The 25,526-nt window shown below is 43.6% G+C and overlaps 1 protein-coding gene across 1 annotated transcript; it reads left to right on the top strand.

The window, feature by feature from the left end:
• Positions 1-15,614: 15,614 nt before the first annotated feature.
• On the top strand, positions 15,615-18,133 carry LOC4323965 (stress-response A/B barrel domain-containing protein HS1). The gene is made up of 2 exons (XM_015765045.3): positions 15,615-15,928; positions 17,816-18,133. The coding sequence occupies exons 1-2, from the start codon at positions 15,780-15,782 to the stop codon at positions 18,006-18,008; spliced, it is 342 nt and encodes a 113-aa protein (XP_015620531.1). The 5' UTR covers positions 15,615-15,779; the 3' UTR covers positions 18,009-18,133.
• Positions 18,134-25,526: the final 7,393 nt, after the last annotated feature.

The raw sequence follows: 25,526 nt of genomic DNA on the forward strand, positions 1-25,526 counted from the left end.
GAACTCCTCCTATATCCGCAGGTTGTTTCCGTATAGGACATGGTATGTGGTGGGTCCTGCCGAGATTTAGTTGACTACTATTAGGTATGTGGTATCCATAACCCTGACAGTAGCCCCCGACATCAATGCAAATGAACGAACTCATATTCTCAACCGCAGACCCTGGAGTAGCTGTTATCGAGCTCACGTGAACGTTCTCGGTGAGTTCAGAGATAACGTTAGACTTCCTTTATCAGCCTCGTGCGGGCACCTAAAGGGTATGTCTGAGTCCATCTCCGACGTCAACCAAGAAAGTACAGAGCATACGACTAAATCTCCCGTCTTGCTGTAATCGAGAATTTGGATTGAAGTCAAGAAATTTTATCTCGGCGGGTACACCATTTCTTCATTCCGTATTCCTTGTCGAGATCCACCAACCGTTCTCGAGTGATCGAGAAAGCGCAGAATCTGCGACGGAGCCTTGTCAACATTTGTCGTACTCGCCTTAGTCGATCTTGGTGTAGAACCATAGAGACATGCGGTCTTCGATAATGTCGAATAGAATTTTCCTGAAATCAATACTTAGAAAAGAATATTAGATAGAAATAGCCCCTGAGCGAAAGCTCAAAGGGTGACATGTTATAATATGTATGGAAAACTGAAGATGAATTAAACTTACAGACCAAATGTTTTGTATATGAGCGTCTACTCTTTTACCGACTTCGATCAGTCAGTTTGTTGAGTTATACACTCTCCCTAGCCCCCAGCCTTGTCGTCGGAGAATCGTTCTCAGATGATAAGGCTCTTGGACCTTTGACCTGCCTTGGTTGAACAAGCACTGATCCTAGCCCCTAGCCGTGAGGTTGGAAAATCAATTTCCGATTACACGGCTTGGTTAATACGCACGGCGAGAACTCTTACACGACCAGATCTTACATGGTCTTTCGTCTCTGAAGGATCCGACAAAGCCTTATCCGCTCTGGGCGTCCCCAGCCGAAGTTCCCTTAGGTTCCTCAGAGGCATTGTCAAGACGGCGTAAAGGGACATTAGGATAGGTTTCAATGCTAGGTGTCTTTTATGGTGAGGGATCACTGGGTAAAACACTTGTTGAAGTAGAGGTAATGGGAGAATCGCTACACCTCTGGTCAAGAACCGGGTAGTAGTCGTAACTCAATCACTAGAAGTAAATGTACGAGAGATCACTACGATTGACTGGTTGAGAACCAGTGAGTAGGTGTCTCTCGATCATTTGAAGTCGTGGTGCGAGGACCGCTGCGTTATTGCTGTAGTCGTACCTCGACCATCTGAGGTTGCGGTGCGAGAGATTACTACGCACTGGTTTGAGGACCAGCGAACGTGTAGAATTATCTCTCGGACACCAATGGAGGTTGCGGTACGAGAGATTGCTACGCACTGGTTCGAGGACCAGCGAGCGAGTAGAATCATCTCTCAAACACCAATGGAGGTTGCGGTGCGGGAGATTGCTACGTACTGGTTCGAGAACCAGCGAGCAAGTAGAATCATCTCTCGAACACCAATGGAGGTTGCGGTGCGGGAGATTGCTACGTACTGGTTCAAGAACCAGATTGCTACGTACTGGTTCGAGAACCAGCGAGCGAGTAGAATCATCTCTCGAACACCAATGGAGGTTGTGGTGTAGGAGATTGCTACGTACTGGTTCGAGAACCAGCGAGCGAGTAGAATCATCTCTCGAACACGAATGAAAGTGCTAGAGTTGGTTTATTACATGTGTATCTCATGTGGCCAGCATGACTCACATACCCAACTTATAGCATATCCGGGTGTCCGTTCGCAATCATGTCGGGTGATCAAGCAGACGACGTTCACAAGGAATTATCCGTTAACAACCTTTTATCGAGTAGTCCAGCCATGGCCGGTGCTATGAGATAGGTCGCCGGTCTTCGTTGGTAGGTTGGGCGCGACGACTCTGCATTTGTCGAGATCGTTCTCGATAATGCGGTGTAACTTGACCACAACCCACTCGAGTCCTCAATTGTTCCTAAAAAATATTTTCTAGAAGGCAAGACATATAGCAGAGAATATCGAGTATGTATTCGAAAAACTGCATGGATCTTCTAGTATTATCAGGATATAACGAGCAGATGTAAATATCAGGTATTATGTAGACCGTAAACAAGCATGATTTATACATAGGAAAATAAAACGAGCCCCCAATATTAAACCGTAGTCAGCTAATGTCGGAAACACTCGTATAATAGATATTGTATAAAAAATATGCTCTAGGTAGACATAATAAATTATTGATCTGAGAATGTTGTATGATCTGAATAGATACGATAAATTGCATATAAAATATTGTGTACCTGTGTAGATATATGCCGGATATATTTACGGAATTAGTAGATTAATTTAAAAATTAATCTTACTAATTACCTTGGGAAACATGGAGTATGTGTCATGAAAACACATATAAGAGCTCTGTACGGCCAATATACATGCACGTGCGCACATGGGTGTTGGCTCGGTACAGGGACATGCAGAGTGACGTCAGGCTGTCGACCAGTAGATCGTGGCTAGAAATCTTGTCCTAGTTAGAACACGGTAGTACTAATCCAGCAGTAGATTTTTGGCTCCTCGTCGTGCTTGCTTGGTTGGTAGGGATCGGTGTCGGGTTCGACTTGGACTCAGCCGACCAATACCTCGCACCAGTTGATGTCCCACACGTCGAGGGATTAATGTTAGATCACGCCGACACCATGGTCCTCCGCCGCGACAACACGTCGAAGCTTGGTTGATCTCGAGAGATCAAATAATTGGCGACAATCACTGGCGGAGAAACCCTGTGTAGTCCCAGTTCGTAATCCCTCTTTAGTCCCGGTTTCTAAACCGGGAGTACCAATCCGGGACTAAAGATCGCTATCTTTAGTCCCGGGTGAAATAACCGGGAGTAAAGATCAACCAGTGGCCGGCTGAGCCATCTTTAGTCCCGGTTGGTGTTACCAACCGGGACTAAAGATCGAGCTGACCTTTTTTTTTTTGCATGGATATTGGTACTCCCGGTTAAACCATGCATATATATGTTTCAATACATATATATATGCATACATATATATATATATGTATATATATATATTATATTATATTATATGTATATACATGCATAATATATATGTATTTATACATATATATGTTATGCAAATGCATATGTATATAGATATATATATGACCAAAATATATTTACATTATAGAAAATGTGTACATATGCATATAGAAACATATGTAGTCATGTATTAATTACAATCCATTATATGTCCTCGCTAGCTACGATTTCGACGTAGTAGTACTCGCTGCTAGCTCAAAAGCTAAGGACCGGTGAATTGTGTTTCCGTCGTAGTAGAATTCACCCTTGGGATCAAGGATTTCTTCGTTGATGAATCAAATGAGTTGTTCTTGAACCGCCGCGATAAATTCCTTGTGTGTGGTCAGGTTATCCCTCATGCGAATAAACTATATGAATGTATGAAATTGATTAGTAATTAAACAAGAAATCGCTACGTAATGAAATTTTGAATTTATTTGTACGTACATCGAGCTCTCTTGTGGTGATGATTTGGTCTGCAAGGCAGTGGCAATACTCGCACACGTAATAGCCGCACAAGTTAGTTCCCTGCTTTTGCTTTGCGCACTACAAATAAATGACAAACAACGAGAGATCTAATTAATATACACTTGTATGTATTTGAATCGGAGAAATATAAATGTAGAGCATGTGTACTCACAGGAAATTTGAACTTCCGCCTAAGTCTTTCTCTCCATTTGCCGCGGACCAAATGACGGAACCGATACCAAGCCCTACATGGAGTTTAAAGCTATGATTCGTAGTAGCAATTAACATAACAAGATTTTCTTAATTAACAAAGGAACTTATGACGGTACCTGTCTATAAGTTCGAAAACCTTGTCAAACGTAGACTCTTTTTTATCCATTGAGTCATATACGTTGACGGTGCAGGCCTCTAGGTCGAAGAGTAAAAGCACCCAGTGGAATCTGCAATGTGCGTGGGATGCATTACATATGAAACACTTAGCAAGTTCGTACGGGAATGAAATTTGGTATGTAGGAAGACAGTAAAATTAAACTAACTCTGTGTTGTATGGCAACAGTATGAACGTCTTGTAATGCTGCGCCTTCAGGAGATGGACGAGATTGTCCTCTGTTTCTTGTGGATATTGGTCGAGCATTGCGACGTTTACTTTCCGAGGGTCGATGAATCCAGTATCGAAAACCCTCCGCCGTCGGGCCCTTTGAATCTCCATTCTACAACGATAAAAGGGAGTATATTTTTTTCTATAGTCTACTTATATGCAAGGACCTAATTAATTAAAGGAGACGTATAGTAAGAAATCTAACTGAACGATATACTTACAAAATCCAGCAACTCATAATAGAGACGTCGAGGGCGTCCAGCTGGTATAGTTCGTAGATTCCCCTGAAATTGATCCAGAGAATGTCATCTCCTTGCAAGAAGTCTGTGTCCCTGATCCTCGCTCCGATCATCTCTCTACCGGTGGCGCTCATCTCCGTGTACAGCTGATGGAACTTGTACATTTGTGTGGGTAGGGACTGCAGCAGCTCAGGCTTGACAAGCGGTTTACCGAGTTCGTACATGTATTTCACTTCCACCTTTTCGATTGGTGCGACTCCTAGCAATTGATCCGTAGTTAGACCGGTGTCAGTAATAAATTGTTCTATCGTCATTTCTTTACCGGTCACCAACGGCTCGATCTCCTGGTTTGGTTGCTCTCCAAGCTGAGGGACTGGTTTGGACTTTCCAGAAGATGCTTTCTTCAGCGTTCGCTCATAGTCCGATAGCTTGATGGCCTCCTTGACAGATGCAGACATACCCCTGAAGAAGTTCCTGGCACTGGGGTCTATAGGAATCTTCTTTTCTGGACTTCAAGGCTTGAATTGTCTCTTGACTTCTGATGCAACGTAAGCGTCAAGCTTCTCTTGCGTGCAATCGTACCCCGGGTCCTTGTTCTTGGCGGCGTCAACTTTCGCCTTCTTCGTTGCCCTTGTGTGGGCAGGCGGTGGAGCTGGGGGGGCCCTTGACTTTGTAGGTGCCGGAAGAGGAGCTTGCAGGGGAGTAGGTGTAGGAGCACGAGGAGGAGTCGGTGCAGGATCCTGAGGAGGAGTCGATGCTGGAGCCTGAGGTGGAGACGGTGCTGGCGGAGCATGAGGAGGAGACGGTGCAGGATCCTGAGGAGGAGATGGCGGAGCCGGAGGAGATGGTGCACGAGACGCCGCTTATCGCCTAGGGAGGATGATGTACCGCCTGCGCCATAGAATAATGGCATGGCATGTGTCTCGTAGATGCGTCTCACCGTCTCCTCCAGGGTAATCCAGCTCGAGGTCCTCGTACGCGCCTTCGACCAACTCAACTTCGACCTTCGAGTATCTTGCTGGAATCGGCCTGCAGTGGTAAGTACCTGAAGGGTCCGTTGGGATGGCCATGCCCGACGCCACCTTCATGTTGTGAGAGATTATTTATTAGTAATCAACATATATAAGCAGCAACTAGCGGAATGGCTAAATCTTACCTTTATTGATAAGTTCTTGAAAGGAATATGCAGCTCACATGGTGTCCGCTGAGTGATGTCATCAACGGGACAGGTCGATTCGTCCTGTGTTTGCATGGCGTCCATGCTCTGTGATCCTACCTGCCCCGTTGAGGCGCAGCTGCTACGGTTTCCTGACGGGCTCACCATTGCAGGAGGAATGGTCGGCTGGGGATCATGGGACCGATGTGCGGCCATGCGTTCATCAACCTTCCTTGCCATCTCCTCTTGCATGTTGAGTTCGTAGCTCGATACCCGGAACTCTAGGTCTGCAATCTTCGCCTCGGTATCTCTCTTGCTCCTCATCCGACTCCTGTACGTGTGGATGTCCTCCTTGAAACCAATCTTCCAAGGAATCACCCCTTTCCCTCGTGTTCGTCCTGGATGCTCTGGAGTCTGCAGGGCGAGTGTCAGCTCGTCCCTATCTCTGTCTGGTCGGAACGTGCCCTGAGAGGAGGCTTCCACTGCATCTGTTAGTCGTCGTGCAGCCTCTCGTATCTGATCGCCGAAGACCAGTGAGCCATCAGCTGGGTTGAGCGTTCCACCGTGAGCATAGTACCAGAACTTCGATCGTTCCGGCCAATTGGCTGTTGCCGGTTCGATACCCCTCTCAATCAAGCTAGCCTCCATCTGCTCCCACTTCGGCATCGCGACGCTATAGCCTCCTGACCCCAAGTGGTGATGGTACTTCTTCTTGGCGGTATTTTCTTTGTTTCTTTCCATCATCGCCTACCCTTGTTCACCTGTCTTATATGCAACGAACTCGTCCCAGTGATCCCTTAGCTTTGGGAATGTGTCGAAGTTCGGTGTCTGCCCCTTCAGTATATACTTCTGGTACAGATCTCCCTTGAAGCTCTGAAACTGTTCTGCCATTTTCTTCAGAGTCCACCTTTTCACTTTGTCCTCTGTACCCGCAGGAAGGGTGAATGTCTCGAGCATTGTGGTCCACAGCATCTCTTTCTCCGAATCTGGGACAAAGCTCTCATGATATCCGCGTGCCCTTGTTCTTTGCCAGTACACCGTACTGACAGGCACGTTATCCCGCACAACCCAACCGCTGTGACGTACATAGTTCTTGGCGGCTTCGGCCGGGGCACTAGGACGTCCATCTTCTTCCACTTCCGTTATGATGTGCCGACCCTCAAGCTTCTTCGCTGCACCTCGTTGCCCGCGTGCCCTCTTCTGTCCAATGGAGGGTTGACTACCACTAGCCTCCTCCTCCTGGTTCCCCTCCACATCCCTTTCCACGTGCCCCTGCTGGTTCCCCTCCGCATCCCTCTCCACGTTCCCTTCCTCGTTCAAGTACTGGTTTGGATCCTCGTTCCCCTCTTCTTCATTCCAGTACTGGCTGCTTCCCTCCGCGATTGTATCGTACAATATCTGTTCCTCATCGCGGTCTGCCATCTGTTGATACAAGAAACATCTGCTAAGTCACGAGACATTTATGTTTTAACAATCTAAGTCATGTATGCTAAGTGTAAATGTCGTACATTAGAACCCTACACAACCTTACGTGCTAAGTCTAATTACAAATCGTGATATAAGCTAAGTCTAGGTGACGTATATTATACAACCCTAGCTAGTAAATAATTATATACTAAGTCTAATTACAAATAAAATAATCTTATATTAAAACTCAAATAATATTACATGCTAAGACTAAAATAGTCATGTATATGCTAAGTGTTTCGTGCGTATATGCTAAGTCTAATTAAGACTACAATAGTCAATTGCTACTTGTCGCACCAATTCCGTAGTCAATAATTACATACTAAGTCTAATTACAAATAAAGTAATCTTATATTAAAACTCAAATAATATTACATGCTAAGACTAAAATAGTCATGTATGCTAAGTGTTTCGTGCGTATATGCTAAGCCTAATTAAGACTACAATAGTCAATTGCTAGGAGTCGCACCAATTCCGTAGTCAATAATGTCATACTAAGTCTAATTTGCAATAAAATAATCTTATATTAAAACTCAAATAATATTAGAACACTACACAATCTTATATGATAAGTCTAACTACAGGTCTAATAATCTTAATTAATTGCATTACAAATATAACAATCATTTATATTATTACGTCACTTGCCTGCTCCAATTCCTTCTAGGGCTAGCTCTTCCACTCAGGCTTGACGGACGACTTCGACAACACGTCTTTTCTGCAAGATACAAAAAGATGTATTAGGATAAATGCGAAGTAACATATATATATATATATATATATATATATATATATATATATATATATATATATATATATATATATATATATATATATATATATATATATATATATATATATATATATATATATATATATATATATATATATATATATATATATATATATATATATATATATATTGCATTTCACGTTAACATTCGTCCTCGTTCGTTCGCTCGTTCACGTTCCCTAGCTCGTTCACGTTCGTTCGCTCGTTCTCATTCACGTTCGTTCGCTTGTTCTCATTCACGTTCGTTCCCTCGTTCTCGCTTGTCTTCGTTCGATCGTTCTCGTTCTCGCTCTCGTTCGTTCGATCGTTCTCATTCTCGTTCACGTTCTCGCGGCAACGTACGTTGACGTGTTCGTTCTCGCTCTCGTTCGTTCGATCGTTCTCGTTCTCGTTCACGTTCTCGCGGCAACGTACGTTGACGTGTTCGTTCTCGCTCTCGTTCGTTCGATCGTTCTCGTTCTCGTTCGTTAACGGCGGTGTGGCGGCATCGGGGCGGCGGTTGGCGCGGCGGCGTGGCGGCGGCGGCGGCGGCTTGGCGTGGCGGCGGCGGCATTGCGCGCGCGGCGGCGAAGGCGGCGGCGGCGTGGCGACGGCGGCGGCGGCGTGGCGTTGGCATGCGGCGGCGGCGTTGCGCGGCGGCGAAGGCGGCGGCGTGGCGCGTCGTCGTCGTGGCGCGTCGTCGTCGTGGCGCGGCGTCTCGTGGCGGGCGGCGCGACGGAGAGAGATCGAGATCGGAGAGATCGAGATGCATGAAGGGAGATCTGGCGGCGGCGGCTCTCACCCCAGAGATGCGGCGGCAGCGGAGGAGGCGGAGGCGGCGGCGAGGACGACGAGCTCGAGACGACGGCGAGATACGGCGGCGTCGGCGCGGGGATTTGCCCTAGGCAGTGGCGGCGAAGGAGAGAGGCCGAGAGAGATCGATCGGCCGAAACGTCTAAGTGTTGGTGAAGAAGACGAGGGCGCACCGGGAATATATAAACCCCCGGATCTTTACTCCCGGTTGTTGAGAACAACCGGGACTAAAGATATCTTTAGTCCCGGTTGTTGAGAACAACCGGGAGTAAAGAAAAGATCTTTACTCCCGGTTGTTGAGAACAACCGGGATATCTTTAGTCCCGGTTGTTCTCAACAATCGGGAGTAAATATCTTTTCCCGCTATTTCGAAATTCTTTTTAAACCCGGTTAGGGTTAAGAACCGGGACTAAAGATTATAGCACTGCATATGATTTTCGCTTACATGTGTTTATAAAATAGAAGTTAATGCATTAACATTATTTAAAGTACAAAGATTAATGACAATTACTTCGAAAAATTATTTTTGTCTGTAATAAATTAAGTGGATAAATCGTAATAAGCAAATATAATTAATAAAAATTCCAATAATCATATATACTTAGCATATATATGAATGATATTATTATATTGGTAAAAACTCTAATTAAGATATGTATGTACATACTGCATGATTTAAAATTAATAAAAATTGTAATCATCATATGTACTTAGCGTAGGAATTATATTAAATTAAATGCTAAAAACTCTAATTAACATATGTAAATGCCACATGCATGATTTAAACCTTTTAAAAATTCGAATAGTCATATATAAGTAGCATATGAAAGATAGTAAATTAAATTGTGAAAAACTCTAATATATGAATGATAGTTTTAAAAATATATTAAATTTAATACTTTTAAAAATTCTCCAGTCAATTATAATTAGCATATGAATGATAGTAAATTAAATGTTAAAAACTCTAATTAACATATGAAATTGCCACTTACGTGATTTAAAACTTTTAAAAATCCTCTAGTCAATTATAATTAGCATATGAATGCTAGTAAATTAAATGTTAAAAACTCTAATTAACATACATATGAAATTGCTACCTGTGTGATTTAAAACTTTTAAAAATTGTAAGTATCACATATAACTAGCATATACATGATTTAAACTTGTTGAAACCTCTAATAATCGTGCGTAATTAACATATGCCATACATCAATTGATTTATATGGATAATCAATACATCCAAAATAGTTTACATCGTGTACACAATAATTGCGGCACGTACTTTCTCCTCACTATTGTTCCCTCCTTGTGATCGCTGCGTGAGTAAGGGGTGTCTTCATTTGATAGGAGGATGCTAGGGTCAATCGTCACCGTGAAAGGGGGTTGCCCATCCAACTGATCGTAATCCTCGTCAGTCTTGTCCTCAACTCCGACGATTTTTCTTTTGCCTGGGAGAACCACTTGACGCTTAGGCTCATCAGTCCCTCTGCCCTTCTTTCCTTTGCTAGACATGTCCTTCACGAAAAAGACTTGCGTTACATCATTGGCAAGGACAAAAGGTTCGTCCGAGTATCCAACCTTGTTAAGGTCAACAGTTGTCATCCCACTGTCATCAATCATTACGCCTCCACCAGTCAACCTAACCCATTGGCACCGGAACAGAGGAACCTTGAGAGGACCATAGTCAAGTTCCCATATGTCCTCGATGGCACCGTAATACATGGCAGTTGCTCCATCGTGTCCCATGGCATCGACACGAACAGCGCTGTTTTGGTTCGTGCTCTTCATGTCTTGGGCTCTCGTGTAGAATGTGTACCCATTGATCTCATATCCCTGGAATGTCGCGATCGACCCAGACGGTCCCCTCGCCAGGAAGGCAAGTTGTTGGTTGATCGACTCGTTACCCATGAGATGTTGTCGTAGCCACGCGGGGAAAGTATCAATGTGATGCCGTGTAATCCATGCATCGGACTTAACGATGTTCCTGGCGCGAACTAGAGCCAAGTGCTCCTCGATGTAAGGAGCTACCAATGAAGAGTGTTGCAGAACAGTGAAATGGGCTTTACGGAATAAATTGTTGTCTACCGTCGTTATTGCTTTCCTTCCGAGAGTTCCCTTTCCCCGTAGTCTCCCTTCATGGCGTGATTCAGGTACCCCGATTGGGCGAAAGTCATCGATAAATTCTACGCAAAATTCGATGACCTCCTCTGTTCCATAACCCTTGGCGATGCTTGCCTCTGGACGAGCACGGTTACGAACATACTTCTTCAGAACGCCCATGTACCTCTCGAAAGGAAACATGTTGTGTAGGTACATAGGCCCGAGAATACGGATCTCTTTCACAAGGTGACAAAGCAGATGCGTCATTATATTGAAAAATGAAGGTGGAAATATCAACTCAAAACTGACGAGACATTGCACCACTTCATTCTGAAGGGCTTCTAATCTATCCGGATCGATGACCTTCTGCGAAATTGTGTTCATGAATGCACATAGCTTTGTTATTGTTGCCCGGACATTGTCTGGAAGGATACCCCTTATTACAACTGGTAGCAGTTGTGTCATCAACACGTGACAGTCATGAGACTTTAGGTTTGTGAACTTCTTCTCCTTCATGCTTATTATTCGCTTGATATTCGTGGAGTATCCAGACGGTACCTTTATGCTCTCCAAGCATTCAAACATACTTTCCTTCTCTGCCTTGCTAAGAGTGTAGCTGGCTGGACTCAAGTAATGGCTTCCTTTCTCCTTTGGTTCCGGGTGAAGGTCGTCGCGTTGTTCCATATGCTTCAGATCATTACGTGCTTCCAGTGTATCTTTCGACTTTCCGTATACACCTAGGAAGCCAAGAAGGTTTACGCAAAGGTTCTTAGTGAGGTGCATCACGTCGATTGCGTGGCGTACGTCCAAGAATTCCCAATATGGTAACTCCCAAAATATAGAGTTCTTTTTCCACATCGCCGCGTGACCATCTTCGCTCTCTATATGCTGGCTTCCAGGCCCCTTTCCGAACACTACTTTAAGATCTTTAACCATAGCAAACACTGTTTTCCCGCTGCGATGTTTAGGCTTCGTATGGTGGTCGGCCTTATGTTCGAAGTGCTTGCCTTTCTTCCGTACCGGGTGGTTTGCTGCAAGGAATCGACGATGACCCATGTATACAACCTTCCTACAGTGCTTAAGATACGTACTTTCTGTTTCATGCATACAGTGAGTGCAAGCCTTGTACCCCTTGTTGGACTGTCCGGATAGGTTGCTAAGTGCAGGCCAATCGTTGATGGTTACGAACAGCAGCGCTCGTAGGTTAAACTCCTCCTGTTTGTCCTCGTCCCACACGGGGACACCTTCCTTCTTCCACAACTGTTTAAGATCTTCGACCAGTGGTCTTAGGTACACGTCGATGTCGTTACCAGGTTGCTTGGGGCCTTGAATAATAATCGGCATCATTATGTACTTCCTCTTCATGCATAGCCAGGGGGGAGGTTGTAGATACACATCGTAACGGGCCAAGTGCTATGGCCGCTGCTCATCTCTCCAAAAGGATTCATGCCATCCATACTCAAACCAAACCGTATGTTTCGTGCGTCCTTTCCAAATTCTTTAAATTTTCTGTCGATGTTTCGCCACTGCGAACCATCGGCGGGGTGTCTCAGCATCCCGTCCTGTTGACGCTCTTCAGCGTGCCATCGCAACATTCTAGCATTCCCCTTGTTCCTGAACAAACGCCTTAGCCGTGGTATTATAGGGAAATACCACATCACCTTAGCAGGAATTCTCTTCTTTGTTAGCTGCCCGTCAACTTCTCCTGGATCGTCCCGTCTAATCTTGTATCGTAGTGCTTTGCAAACAGGGCATGCTTCTAGGTTCTCATACTCCTCACCGCGATATAGGATACAATTGTTCGGACATGCGTGAATCTTATGAACTTCCAGTCCTAACGGGCAGACTATCTTCTTAGCCTCGTACGTTGTCTCGGGCAATTTGTTTCCCCCCGGAAGAATGTTCTTGACGAGTTTCAATAAATCGCCAAATGCCTTGTCACTAACCCCATTTTTTGCCTTCCATTGCAACAACTCCAGAGTGGTATCCAACTTTTTGTGCCCCTGCTCGCAACCTGGGTACAACGAAGTTCTGTGGTCCTCCAACATCTTGTCCAATTTATGGGCCTCCTTTTCACTTTCGCAGTCCTCCCTGGCGTCCTGCAACATCTGACCAAGATCATCCGCAACGTCGTTACCATCAGCAGCTATTTCCTCCTTGCCCGTTTGATTTCCTTCAAATCCAACATACTGAGCAAAGTCCGGAATATTGTCGTCTTCCACTTCATCTTCTTCCATTTCAACACCTTGCTCTCCGTGGGATGTCCAACAATTATAGCTTGGCATGAACCCCGACTCAAACAAGTGGAAATGAATAGTCCTGGATGCAGAATACTCCTTCTGATTCTTACACTTATTGCATGGACAACAAATAAAACCCCTTTGCCTGTTAGCTTCGGCCACTCTCAAAAAATAGTGCACGCCGTCAATAAACTCTTTGGACCGCCGGTCAGCGTATATCCATTGCCGATCCATCTACATGAGTCAAAAAACCGTACACAAATAATTATTCTTACAATAATGAGAGTCATACAATAATTATAAGATATCTTTATTCATACAAAAATCATAAAATATTACACCAAATAATTCTTAAAAACTATTTGTAAAGTTTTAAACTAATTTTAATGTGTTTTACTTCTTTTAATTTTCATTTTAGTTTGTTTTCTATTATTTAAGATTAACTTTCACTAGAGTTTTCCTTCTCAACTATTTTATAAAACCTTGTTTAGCAAATGAACTAAATTTCTATATATTCTTTCTTCCCCACACACATTTTCTCTCTCATCAACTTACAACTAAATTTTGGAGACAAAAAAAGTGTGCAAAACATAGGTGCAAATGTAGTATGACAAAAAAAAACATTGGAGGATGAAGTTGCAAACCTTTTAGGCACCTCCGATTTGTATGTAATCACCAAAATAAATTCAATAGAAATTTTGGCATGACCTCCCCTCTTTTTTGAAGAAATTTTGAAGCTTGCTCGGGCAGCTGGAGGAGGAAGAAGATCATATATATAGGGGTGGGACTTTAGTCCCGGTTGGTAGCACCAACCGGGGCTAAAGATCACTGGGATCTTTAGTCCCGGTTGGTAACACCAACCAACTTTAGTCCCGGTTGGTATTACCAACCGGGACTAAAGATCCCGGGGGGGCCTGACAGGCCCTGACAGCATTCGAACCGGGACTAAAGATGATCTTTAGTCCCGGTTGGTAACACAAACCGGGACTAAAGATCAAATATGCCCGTTACCCTTTTGAACCGGGACTAAAGATCATCTTTAGCCCCGGTTTTTATTGCATCCGGGACTATTGTGGAAATCGGCCGACCGACGAAAGATGGTTTCTCCACCAGTGAATGGTTCCAATCTCGTCGGGAGACATATTCCGGTCAGGTCAGATCTCCCCATAGCTGAAGTCGTCGAGTAGCTTGTTGTTGGAGAATCCATCTTTTGAACCCATCTCGTCGAAATCCTGAAGCACCAAAATCCTCCTGCCTGGCGCGCCACTATCAACGTTTGATGTCGCGATTCCGGTATTTACATAGTATGGGGATCGTTGGTACTAGGGTATACGTGAGACTGAGGTAAAAGAGACGGAGACAAGGATTTTTATATAGGTTCGGGCCCCTGAGTTGTCGGGTAATAACCCTACATCCTGTTGGCCGAAGCCGGTATTGTTCTTATTACCATAATCACACCAGTACAATATTTGGGGTAGCCTATCTAACAGTTGTCGACATGGCGGTCTGTAGTTCTGACTCGTAGTCGACAACAGAGTAGTTTTCCTCATCGAATCCGTACCCGGCGAGATCAGAGATAACGCTTTCGTCTCTTCTGACAGTATCCGGAGACACTGTAGGGGACTAGCCGTGCTTATCCCTGAAGTCGATATCCGGCGTCTTGTCCTGGCGTATGTTGGCTTGTATGTTGATCTTCTGTCTTCTATGGTGGGTGTTGATTGAGGTGGTCGTGTCCGTCTATGTTCATTGTCCCCCCTCTCCTCCTAGGGGGGCTTGTATTTATACCCATAGGTGTCCCCTTATCCAAGTAGAACTAGGGAAACCAATATGGATACAATCAGAGTAGTCCTTGTTGTTTCCATGTAGAACTCTAGTTGTCTTTCCTTATCCGGAACTCCTCCTATATCCGCAGGTTGTTTCCGTATTGGACATGGTATGTGGTGGGTCCTGCCGAGATTTAGTCGACTACTATTAGGTTTGTGGTATCCATAACCCTGACACATCCCTTCAAGAGCGGACAGATCCGATCGTCACTACAGTAAAGCTGGCAATGTTGTGTACTCCTTCTGTACTCATAAAGGAATTCGTTTTGGCATCGACACGGTCTCCAAAACACAACTTTAACTTCTTTTTTCTATAAAAATATTTATTGAAAAGTGATATATGTATACTCTTATGAAAGTATTTTTCAAGACAAATCTATTCATATAATTTTTATATTTTCAAACTCAATAGCTTAATAGTTATTCATGATTTATATTCTCAAGGTTTGACTTAAACATTATCCTAAACGATTTTCTTTACGAGCACGGAGAGAGTACCATACTTCCATCCCTGTATCTACAGTAAATAATCACTGTAGCGTTACTGTTTTGTGTACTTCTTCCGTCCTAAAATATAGCAACTTTTAGCTATAAATCTGATCATATAGTTATCTAGATTTATAGCTAAAAATGCTTATATTTTAGTACGGGTGTAGTATCTCTGTAGTGATGCATTGGATCCGGATCCGAATCCGAAGTTTTTGAGTTGTAAAAAAGAAGGCAAAATTGATTTTCCCGAAAAAGGAAAGGCCTTAAAATGGCTCGTCACGATCCGCACGACGTCCCCACCATTGGGATGGGTGCCTATTTCTTGGAGACCGTTGACTCCTCTCTCTCTATTTCCATCCGCTTCTACTACTCCACTATTTGCCAAGCCAATCGGGAGATCGAGCAGAGCTGCAGAGAGCAGAGGGAGATCGGAGATCGAGAGCGCGCGGGGGGAGCTAGAGCTAGGTAGCGAGGGAGGCTGCTGCAGCAGCGAGAAGCCCAAGCCCCTAGGGCGATGGCGGCGGAGGCCGGGAGCGGCGGCGTGGTGAAGCACATCCTGCTGGCGCGGTTCAAGGAGGACGTGGCGCCGGAGCGGCTGGACCAGCTCATCCGCGGCTATGCCGGCCTCGTCGACCTCGTCCCTTCCATGAAGGCCTTCCACTGGTTGGTGTTCTTGTCTTCCCACCCGCCTGCTTTCGATCTCCTCGTCTCGTACAGATGCACCGTTTATCCCCATTTGTTCGGTGCCTGTCTGGTGCTCGACGAATTAATTGCCTGCTTCGAGTTCGGTTAGCTCCCTAATAATCTCATATGCGGCCGCTGGTTTGGGAGCACTGCGAATTGTCGAGTACTAGAACGTATCACAGTTGTAAATAGTGAACGGGTTTTGGTAGCTTTCATGGATCTAGTGAGTCGGTGATATTTCTACGCACTAGGCAAACTTTTTATGTTTGAAAGGAAGGTAAAAGATATGCTCATATGCCTGGTGTATATTGATAATAAAACATAATGATTTAGAGAACAAAACCAATTATACAGGACTACGGGTTAGAGAAGTTATACGGTTACTTTCCCGATTGTACTAGATCTTTCAGTTTTCTTTGGCTGCTAAATTCGGCAATTTGATACTCATAAACACAAAATGATGACCGAATTACTGACGCGTGACGCTTCCGACTAAAGAACGTCAAGGCATGGCGCGCCCCCCTCAGACTCAGAGGACCAACGCTGTAGTCAAAATAACATGGAAGTTAGGTTAATCAAACAAATGGTCCTCCAGGTGAAAACCATTATACTCAAATAACTAGTACTCTCTCCGTCCCAAAATATAAAAAGTTTTAGAGTTAGACATAGTTATTAAGAAAGTACTCCCTCAGTTTCACAATGTAAGTCATTCTAGCATTTACCACAACATATATATCTATCTAGATTCATTAACATCAATATGAATGTGGGAAATGCTAGAATGACTTACATCGTGAAACGGAGAAAGTAGGTAGAAGTGAATGGTGGAGGGTTGTGATTGGATGAGTAGTGGAGGTAGGTAGGAAAAATAAATGGTGGAGGGTTGTGATTGGTTGGGAAAAGAATGTTGGTGAAGTTGTTATATTTTGGGACAAATTCTAATGGCTAAAAGTTGTTATATTTTGGGACAAAGGGAGTAGTAAAATTTTCCTCTACCTTAAAGTTCTATGATCTTTGCTGTGAATGTGCCATGTGCAAGGAATTAACACATGTTGGTCCTATAGCATTTCGTATATTTAGGGACTTAAATGGTCTTGTTCACGACTTCAAGTAATGTAAGAAGAAAGCATGGCATCATGGATGCCAGTTATATTGTGCCACTAGGACAATTTAGTTTTGTGTTTCATAATATACGTGTCCTTTTCTCTTCCAATATAAAGTGTAGATAAAAGTATCTGTGCACTATGCAAAAGAAATGGAAAATATCCTGTGTTTTTTTATCGCACCCGTGTTTTCCAATGAAACTATAATTGGTTACTTGAACAGGTTTCTGGAATAATAATGAAGAAATGAGATAAACTTGCCTTCCAGTCTTCTACTAGTGTGACTGACCTCCCTCCCTAGGTCAGGAGACCAAGTTGCCATCAGAACATTGTGTCAGTTATTTCACTGGCCAATATGAACCCTTCTAAATTATAATGCATTTACAGTTTTTTGCCACAATCCTTTCCCATGGTCAATAGCTTCCTCCATTTGCATAGGAGGCAGTTTACTAACCTTGGAAATTTAAAACTCGATCCTCCATTCTACTTTGGGACCAAGCGAAACTCTTTTTGGTCCACCACCTTGCCACAGGAAAGCCCTTCTGGATTTATCCATTTTATCCCTTAACCATTTCTGGTAGCAAAAACACGGACACGATAAATGTGGGTGCATGTTTTTAGCAGTAGTCGTTTAACACATTTCCCCTGTTGGATAAAGAACCAAGATCACATTTGGGACATCTGTCAAATCATTTTTCTTGGTGCAAACTTGCTACATTGATGATCCATGTATCAAACCATAAATGTGCTGTTTAATTTGCAGGGGAACTGACGTGAGCATAGAGAACATGCACCAAGGATTCACACACGTATTTGAGTCCACTTTTGAAAGCACAGAAGGAGTCAAGGAGTACATTGAACACCCAGCACATGTTGAATTTGCAAACGAGTTCCTGCCTGTGTTGGAGAAGACCCTCATAATCGACTACAAGCCAACTATCGTAAATAACAGCTGAGCTAATAACAGTTTGGATGCTTCTTTCATCGTTAATTGCACTTCAGAATGTCTGGGAGAATTTTATTTTTAGTTACCCAAATTTGAACTTTCATGCTGAATAAATTTGCCCTATATATTACCTTTCGAGAGCAGTTGTTCAATTTGTTGTACGCAATCCAAATAGTTTGCTTGTTATGTTTTAAAAAGCTAGCCTCCAATATACTCCTCCTTTTCATAATATAAGATGTTTCAATTTTTTTTAAGGCAAACTTCTACAATTTTGACCAACGTTTATATAGAAAAACATAGCAACTCTTATAACACCAAAATAGTTATATTAAATCTAACATTAAATATATTCTGATAGTATATTTGTTTGGGGTTGAAAATATTGTTATGTTTTTTCTATAAATTTGGTCAAACTTAAGTTTTTGAAGTAGAAACTTTTTTGAAGTAGAAAATAGTCAAAGTGTCTTATAATATATACCATACCTGAGTTTTCCTTTAAGCACTTGCAGTTTTTATTATACTTCAAATAAGTTTTTTGATGTCAAATACGTTAACCTCTGTATTATCCAAGATTTTGTGCAGTAAAAACTGTGTGATACTGAGTCTGAGAGCGGAATTGTATAACCAAGAATAATAGAAGAGTATACTTCATGGTTCTACAAATCAATAGGAGTCCTTTGTGTTGAACTTCAAGTTTACTGTCCTCTATCCAAAACAGGCTTGTTTAGAGTCCACTGAGTTTTCCACTTGACAAAACTCGATTAATCATGCATAGATAACATTTGCAGAGCTCCTCAATAGAAACAGATTTAATTCATCCATTCTTGAACTCAGAAAATAGATGCTGCTTTACAATGTGCAGTCAAACCTAAACTGTATTCACTAGTACAAGTAATATGATTTGTCACATGAACATGGGAATAGCAGATTTTATTTTCAAAAGTTTTTGATTTAAGAAGGTAATAGTCAAAGATATATGTAATGAGGATCGTGTTGATATTTTGTTTGGAGGAGCTTAAGATTCTAAAAGTCTTGTTGATTGGTAGTTAGCTTCTGGGAAGCTAGGTTTTCTAGTTTTTGACTTTTAGGGCATGTTTGGCACAGCTCCAGTTCCAGCTACACCTTTTCTAAAACTGGAGCTCAGCCAAACAGTTTCGGCTCACCTAAAATAGGAGCGGAGCTAGGTGGAGCGCTCTCATAAAATAAACTAGGGATGTGGAGCTGGGTTGATGAGGACATCAACACCATCGATACATCCACGTCCCCCCATGTACAGCATGATGGTCCTATTACCCGCGCTCGTGCACGTCAACTAAATTATCAGGTGAGTTCTTTCTTGAGTTCATATTCCTCGTCTTTATACCCCGGAGACGCGTGCACTCGTGTTTTACTCAGGAACGATGGAGAGGATCCAAAGGGAAGAGGATTCGCGCGGGGTGGATTCGGACTGCAGGGCAGCGCCAACTTCTGACGGCCGCCACGACTTCATGCGAACTCCGATTTGGGCGTGCAAGTACTTCATGGAAAGCTTATCAAGTCTACTTTCAAATGGATCCAGCCACATGTCCATAACTGTTCTGGAGCGGCCGCAATTGTCATTTTACTCCCGACTATTCTGTCCATGGTGCTGCGTCACCTCTTTTGGCCCAATGGGCTGTGTATCCAAGTTGGGCCCATTAGGGGCGCGTCCTAGGGTTGGAGCACGACCCTATGGTCGTTCTTCCCCTCTTTTTATGCCTCTAGTCGCCGCCAAGAACAGGCGGGTTTTGATGATAGAGATAGCTTCTTGCTACCAGCTCGCAGCGCGCATGTTGGCTAAACCGCCCATCTGCCTGTAATCGGAACCCCACCATATTGAGTTTGATAGTGAAACTTTCATCTTTATCTAGCAATTTCAGTGCTTGTCCTACTTGTTCTTGCTTGTTCTTCGATTGCTTGCAGGACGAGTGCCCTCGTGGCCGGGTTGACGCGCACCACAAGTTCGTGGCGACCATTGGAGACGGTGTATCGGTTGCTAAGGCGCAGCGTCTTTGGACAGTTGTAGTCGGGCCGTGAACGTCGTCTTCATCTAATCGAGTTATCCCTTACCTCTCATCGAAAGATCGGGCCACAAACCCTAGCGGGTTCGCATCAGGTGGTATCAGAGCGTGGTTCATCGGTGAGAGAATTTACCCTTCCCTTCGTCATTATTTTTTTTTCATATAGCCCAGAAAAGACCAAAAAAAAATAGTAGATTAGTTTTCCCGTGATCCTATAGACCATTGTGCCTTTTTACTAGTACTGCTTAGTTAAGGCTTGTTGAGTTTTCGATTGCATCGGTTGTGTTAATTTGCTGGTCTTAGTGTTAAGCGATTAGAGTTTCGAGTTCTTGCCACCACCGCACATCGCCACCTTCATCAATTTTGCCGTCATCACCACCGTCACCACCGTCGCAGTCACCCACCAAATCACTTTATATTTGTGTTTGATCTGCTGCCGATAGCTTTTGTGAGTTGCCTTGTATCCTGCCGCCACTAGAAAGGAAATAGAACCCTGATTCGAGTGACCTTCCTTAAAACAGTCATATCTTTTTCATACGGACTCGAAATTAGGCTTATAATATATCCACGGACATCTACAAAAAATTTAAAATCGCCAAATTCCTCTTGCAAAATTCTGTTTTTGTGGCAAGAAGCTTCGGGACCTATTCGCATAGAACTTTGAAAAAAATTCTACAAGCTTCATACTTTGTCCGTTTGAGATAAGATTTTCTGTGGTTGGTTCTAGTGTGCTCCTGGTTGTGAAAAAAATATCAAAAGAAAAAATAAAAAAAAAAAGTTGTGTCTCTCTCCTCAGCACTAGAGAGAGCAAGCAAAAAAAAAAAAGGATCCAGCGAGCACACCCCACCATTCCCCCTTTGTCACCACCTTCCACCACCGGTTCTTGTTTTCGTTGCTGTTTGGGTTTGTGTTTTGTGGCGTCCTTTGTGGTTAGGCTCGCGTCTCTACTTCAACTAGCCTAGGACCAGCACTGTACACTATACCCTTGAGCGATTATTCAATTTGCTTTGGCTAACGTGGTTTCTAGTTTTCTCTTGAGCATTGCTTTCAGCCCACCAACAGCTCCACCACAAACCCGACTACAGCTTGACAGGTCTTGTTGCTACAGCACCGATACACCTCGTTCCACGGTTGCTAACTTGTGGGTTGTTGTCCCCCTCCTGTGGGCAAGGTAAGAACTGGTAAGAGCTTGTGAGACAAGCTGCGAGTGAAGTGAGAGTGAGCGTCTTGCAAAAGCTACATCCCAATAGTTGTGTAGGGCTTACATTACATCCTCCATTGTTTTGTTGTCCTTCATTTCTAAACCATGGCAGGTTTAGAGGATAAAGATGAGGAGGGTGCATCTCATTCCCCACGCACCAAAGGCATCATCCAATACTTTACAAGGCAAGTGAAGCAGCACACAGAAGGACTTGATACAGATTTGCAGGTGATAAATGAGAAGATTGGACAATTGGAGTCCACGCAGATCTCCACCAACACTAAGCTTACAGGGCTGGAGACAGCGGTCGCCCGCATTGACACTAGCCTTGCTGCTCTTGTGAGGCATTTTGATGCTCTCAATGCTGGAGGCAATGGTGGGGGTAATGACGATGACATTGACGGAGAGTACGTCGAGGATAATTTGGAGGATGAATATATTGCTGACACTGAACAAGATGATCGAGATGCTCGAGATCGTCGACGGCTACACAACAATCGACGAGGTATGGGTGGTCGCCGCCGACGCGAGGTACGCAACAATGATGATGCTTTTTCTAAAATTAAATTTAAAATTCCTCCTTTTGATGGAAAATATGATCCTGATGCGTACCTCTCTTGGGAGATTGCTGTTGACCAAAAATTTGCATGCCATGAGTTTCCTGAGAACACTAGATTTAGAGCTGCTACGAGTGAGTTCACCGATTTTGCTTCGGTTTGGTGGATAGAACATGGCAAGAAAAATCCTAATAACATGCCACAAACTTGGGATGCTTTGAAACGGGTCATGCGGACTAGATTTGTTCCTTCTTACTATGCACGTGACTTGCTGAATAGGTTGCAACAATTGAGACAGGGTGCGAAAAGTGTAGAGGAATATTATCAGGAGTTACAAAATGGGCTTGCTTCGTTGTAATTTAGAGGAAACTGAGGACGCTGCCATGGCTAGATTTTTGGGTGGGTTAAACCGCGAGATTTATGACATCGTAGACTATAAAGATTACACTAATATGACCCGATTGTTTCATCTTGCTTGTAAGGCTGAAAGGGAAGTGCAGGGACGACGTGCTAGTGCCAAGGCTAATTTTTCTGCAGGTAAAACTTCATCATGGCAGACACGCACCACTCCTCCGGCCGGCCGTACTACTTCTCCATCTTCCACACCCACAACCAGTCGAGCAGCACCTCCTCCATCTGGTGACAAGTCAGCGATAAAGGCTGCTCAGCCAGCACCGAGTGCTTCTTCAATGGCATCCACAGGCCGAATGAGAGATGTTCAGTGCCACCGTTGCAAGGGCTTTGGGCATGTGCAGCGTGACTGCCCTAGCAAGCGAGTTTTGGTAGTAAAAAACGATGGTGAGTACTCCTCTGCTAGTGATTTCGATGATTATACACTTACTTTGCTTGCGGCTGACCATGCAGATAATGAGCCACCGGAAGAGCACATTGGGGCTGCATTTGCGGATCACTATGAGAGCCTCATTGTGCAGCGTGTCCTTAGCGCACAAATGGAGAAGGCGGAGCAAAATCAGCGACACACGTTGTTCCAAACAAAGTGTGTCGTCAAAGAGCGTTGTTGCCGCATGATCATTGATGGAGGTAGCTGCAACAACTTGGCTAGCAGCGAGATGGTGGAGAAGCTTGCACTTAGCACCAAACCGCACCCACATCCATACTACATCCAATGGCTGAACAACAGTGGTAAGGCGAAGGTAACAAAACTGGTGCACATTAATTTTGCAATTGGAAATTACCATGATGTTGTTGAATGTGATGTTGTGCCCATGCAAGCTTGTAATATTCTGCTAGGTAGACCATGGCAATTTGATAGGGATTCTATGCATCATGGTAGGTCAAACCAGTACTCTTTTCTGTACCATGATAAGAAAATTGTGTTGCATCCCATGTCTCCTGAAGATATTTTGCGTGATGATGTTGCTAAGGCTGCCAAATCCAAATGTGAGAGTGATAAAAAAGCCCAATCTGATGGCAAGAAACCTGAGACAATCAATTTGAAACCCAGATGCTTACTTGCTACTAAATCTGATATTAATGAGTTGATTGCATCACCTTCAGTTGCCTATGCTTTGGTATGCAAAGATGCTTTGATTTCACTTCACGATATGCAGCATTCTTTGCCCCCTGCTGTTGCTAACATTTTGCAGGAGTACTCTGATGTGTTTCCCAAGGAAGTGCCACCGGGGCTGCCACCGGTGCGCGGCATTGAGCATCAAATCGACTTGATCCCAGGTGCTTCCCTACCGAATCGTGCGCCATACCGAACCAACCCTGAGGAAACCAAGGAGATTCAGCGTCAAGTTCATGAGTTGCTTGATAAAGGGTATGTACGCGAATCTCTTAGTCCATGTGCGGTTCCGGTAATTTTGGTACCAAAGAAAGATGGTTCATGGCGTATGTGTGTTGATTGTAGAGCTATTAATAACATTACCATTCGATATCGTCATCCTATTCCTAGGTTAGATAATATGCTTGATGAATTGAGTGGCTCTATTGTGTTCTCCAAAGTTGATTTGCGTAGTGGTTACCACCAGATTCGTATGAAGTTGGGTGATGAATGGAAAACAGCATTTAAAACAAAGTTTGGGTTGTATGAGTGGTTAGTGATGCCTTTTGGTTTAACTAATGCACCCAGCACTTTCATGAGGTTGATGAATGAGGTTTTGCGTCCTTTCATTGGAAAATTTGTGGTGGTCTACTTTGATGATATCTTGATTTACAGCAAGTCTATGGGTGAACATTTTAATCATTTACGTGCTGTTTTTAATGCTCTTCGTGATGCACGTTTATTTGGTAACCTTGAGAAGTGCACCTTTTGCACAGATCGAGTTTCTTTTCTTGGCTATGTTGTAACTCCGCAGGGGATTGAGGTTGATCAAGCCAAGGTTGAGGCAATTCAGAGTTGGCCGACTCCTAAAACGGTCTCACAAGTGCGGAGCTTTCTAGGACTCGCGGGGTTCTATCGCCGCTTTGTGCAGGATTTCAGCACCATTGCTGCACCATTGAATGCGCTTACAAAGAAGGGAGTGCCTTTCACTTGGGGCACATCACAAGAGAACGCCTTCCACATGTTGAAAGATAAGTTGACTCATGCACCTCTCCTCCAACTTCCTGATTTTAATAAGACTTTTGAACTTGAATGTGATGCTAGTGGGATTGGATTGGGTGGTGTTTTGCTACAAGAAGGAAAACCTGTTGCATATTTTAGTGAAAAGTTGAGTGGGCCTGTTCTGAATTATTCTACTTATGATAAGGAATTGTATGCTCTTGTGCGAACTTTAGAAACATGGCAGCATTATTTGTGGCCCAAGGAATTTGTCATACATTCTGATCATGAGTCTTTGAAGCATATTCGTAGTCAAGGGAAGCTGAACCGTAGACATGCTAAATGGGTTGAATTTATTGAATCTTTTCCTTATGTTATCAAACACAAGAAAGGGAAGGAGAACATCATTGCTGATGCTTTGTCTAGGAGATACACTTTGTTGACACAACTTGACTACAAGATTTTTGGCCTGGAAACAATCAAAGACCAATATGCGCATGATGCTGATTTTAATGATGTGTTGCTGTATTGTAAGGATGGAAGAACATGGAACAAATTCGTCATCAATGATGGGTTTGTTTTCAGAGCTAACAAGCTATGCATTCCAGCTAGCTCCGTTCGCCTGTTGTTGTTGCAGGAAGCGCATGGAGGCGGTTTGATGGGACATTTTGGCGCCAAGAAGACACATGACATCCTTGCTAGTCATTTCTTTTGGCCACAGATGCGAAGAGATGTTGGCAGGTTCGTTGCTCGCTGCGCTACATGTCAAAAGGCTAAGTCACGCTTACATCCACATGGTTTGTATATGCCTCTTCCTGTTCCTACTGTTCCTTGGGAAGATATTTCAATGGACTTTGTGTTAGGATTGCCTAGGACCAAGAGGGGGCGTGATAGCATTTTTGTGGTTGTGGATAGATTTTCTAAAATGGCACATTTCATACCATGTCATAAAACTGATGATGCTTCTCATATCGCTGATTTGTTCTTTCGAGAAATTGTTCGCTTGCATGGTGTGCCAAACACAATTGTTTCTGATCGTGACACAAAATTTCTTAGCCATTTTTGGAGAACTTTGTGGGCTAAATTGGGGACTAAACTTTTGTTTTCTACTACTTGTCATCCCCAAACTGATGGACAAACTGAAGTGGTGAATAGAACCTTGTCTACTATGCTTAGGGCTGTTTTGAAGAAAAATATCAAGATGTGGGAAGAATGCTTGCCTCAT

The sequence above is a fragment of the Oryza sativa genome, chromosome 1 (assembly GCF_034140825.1).
Source record: "Oryza sativa Japonica Group chromosome 1, ASM3414082v1".
NCBI lineage: Eukaryota > Viridiplantae > Streptophyta > Magnoliopsida > Poales > Poaceae > Oryza > Oryza sativa.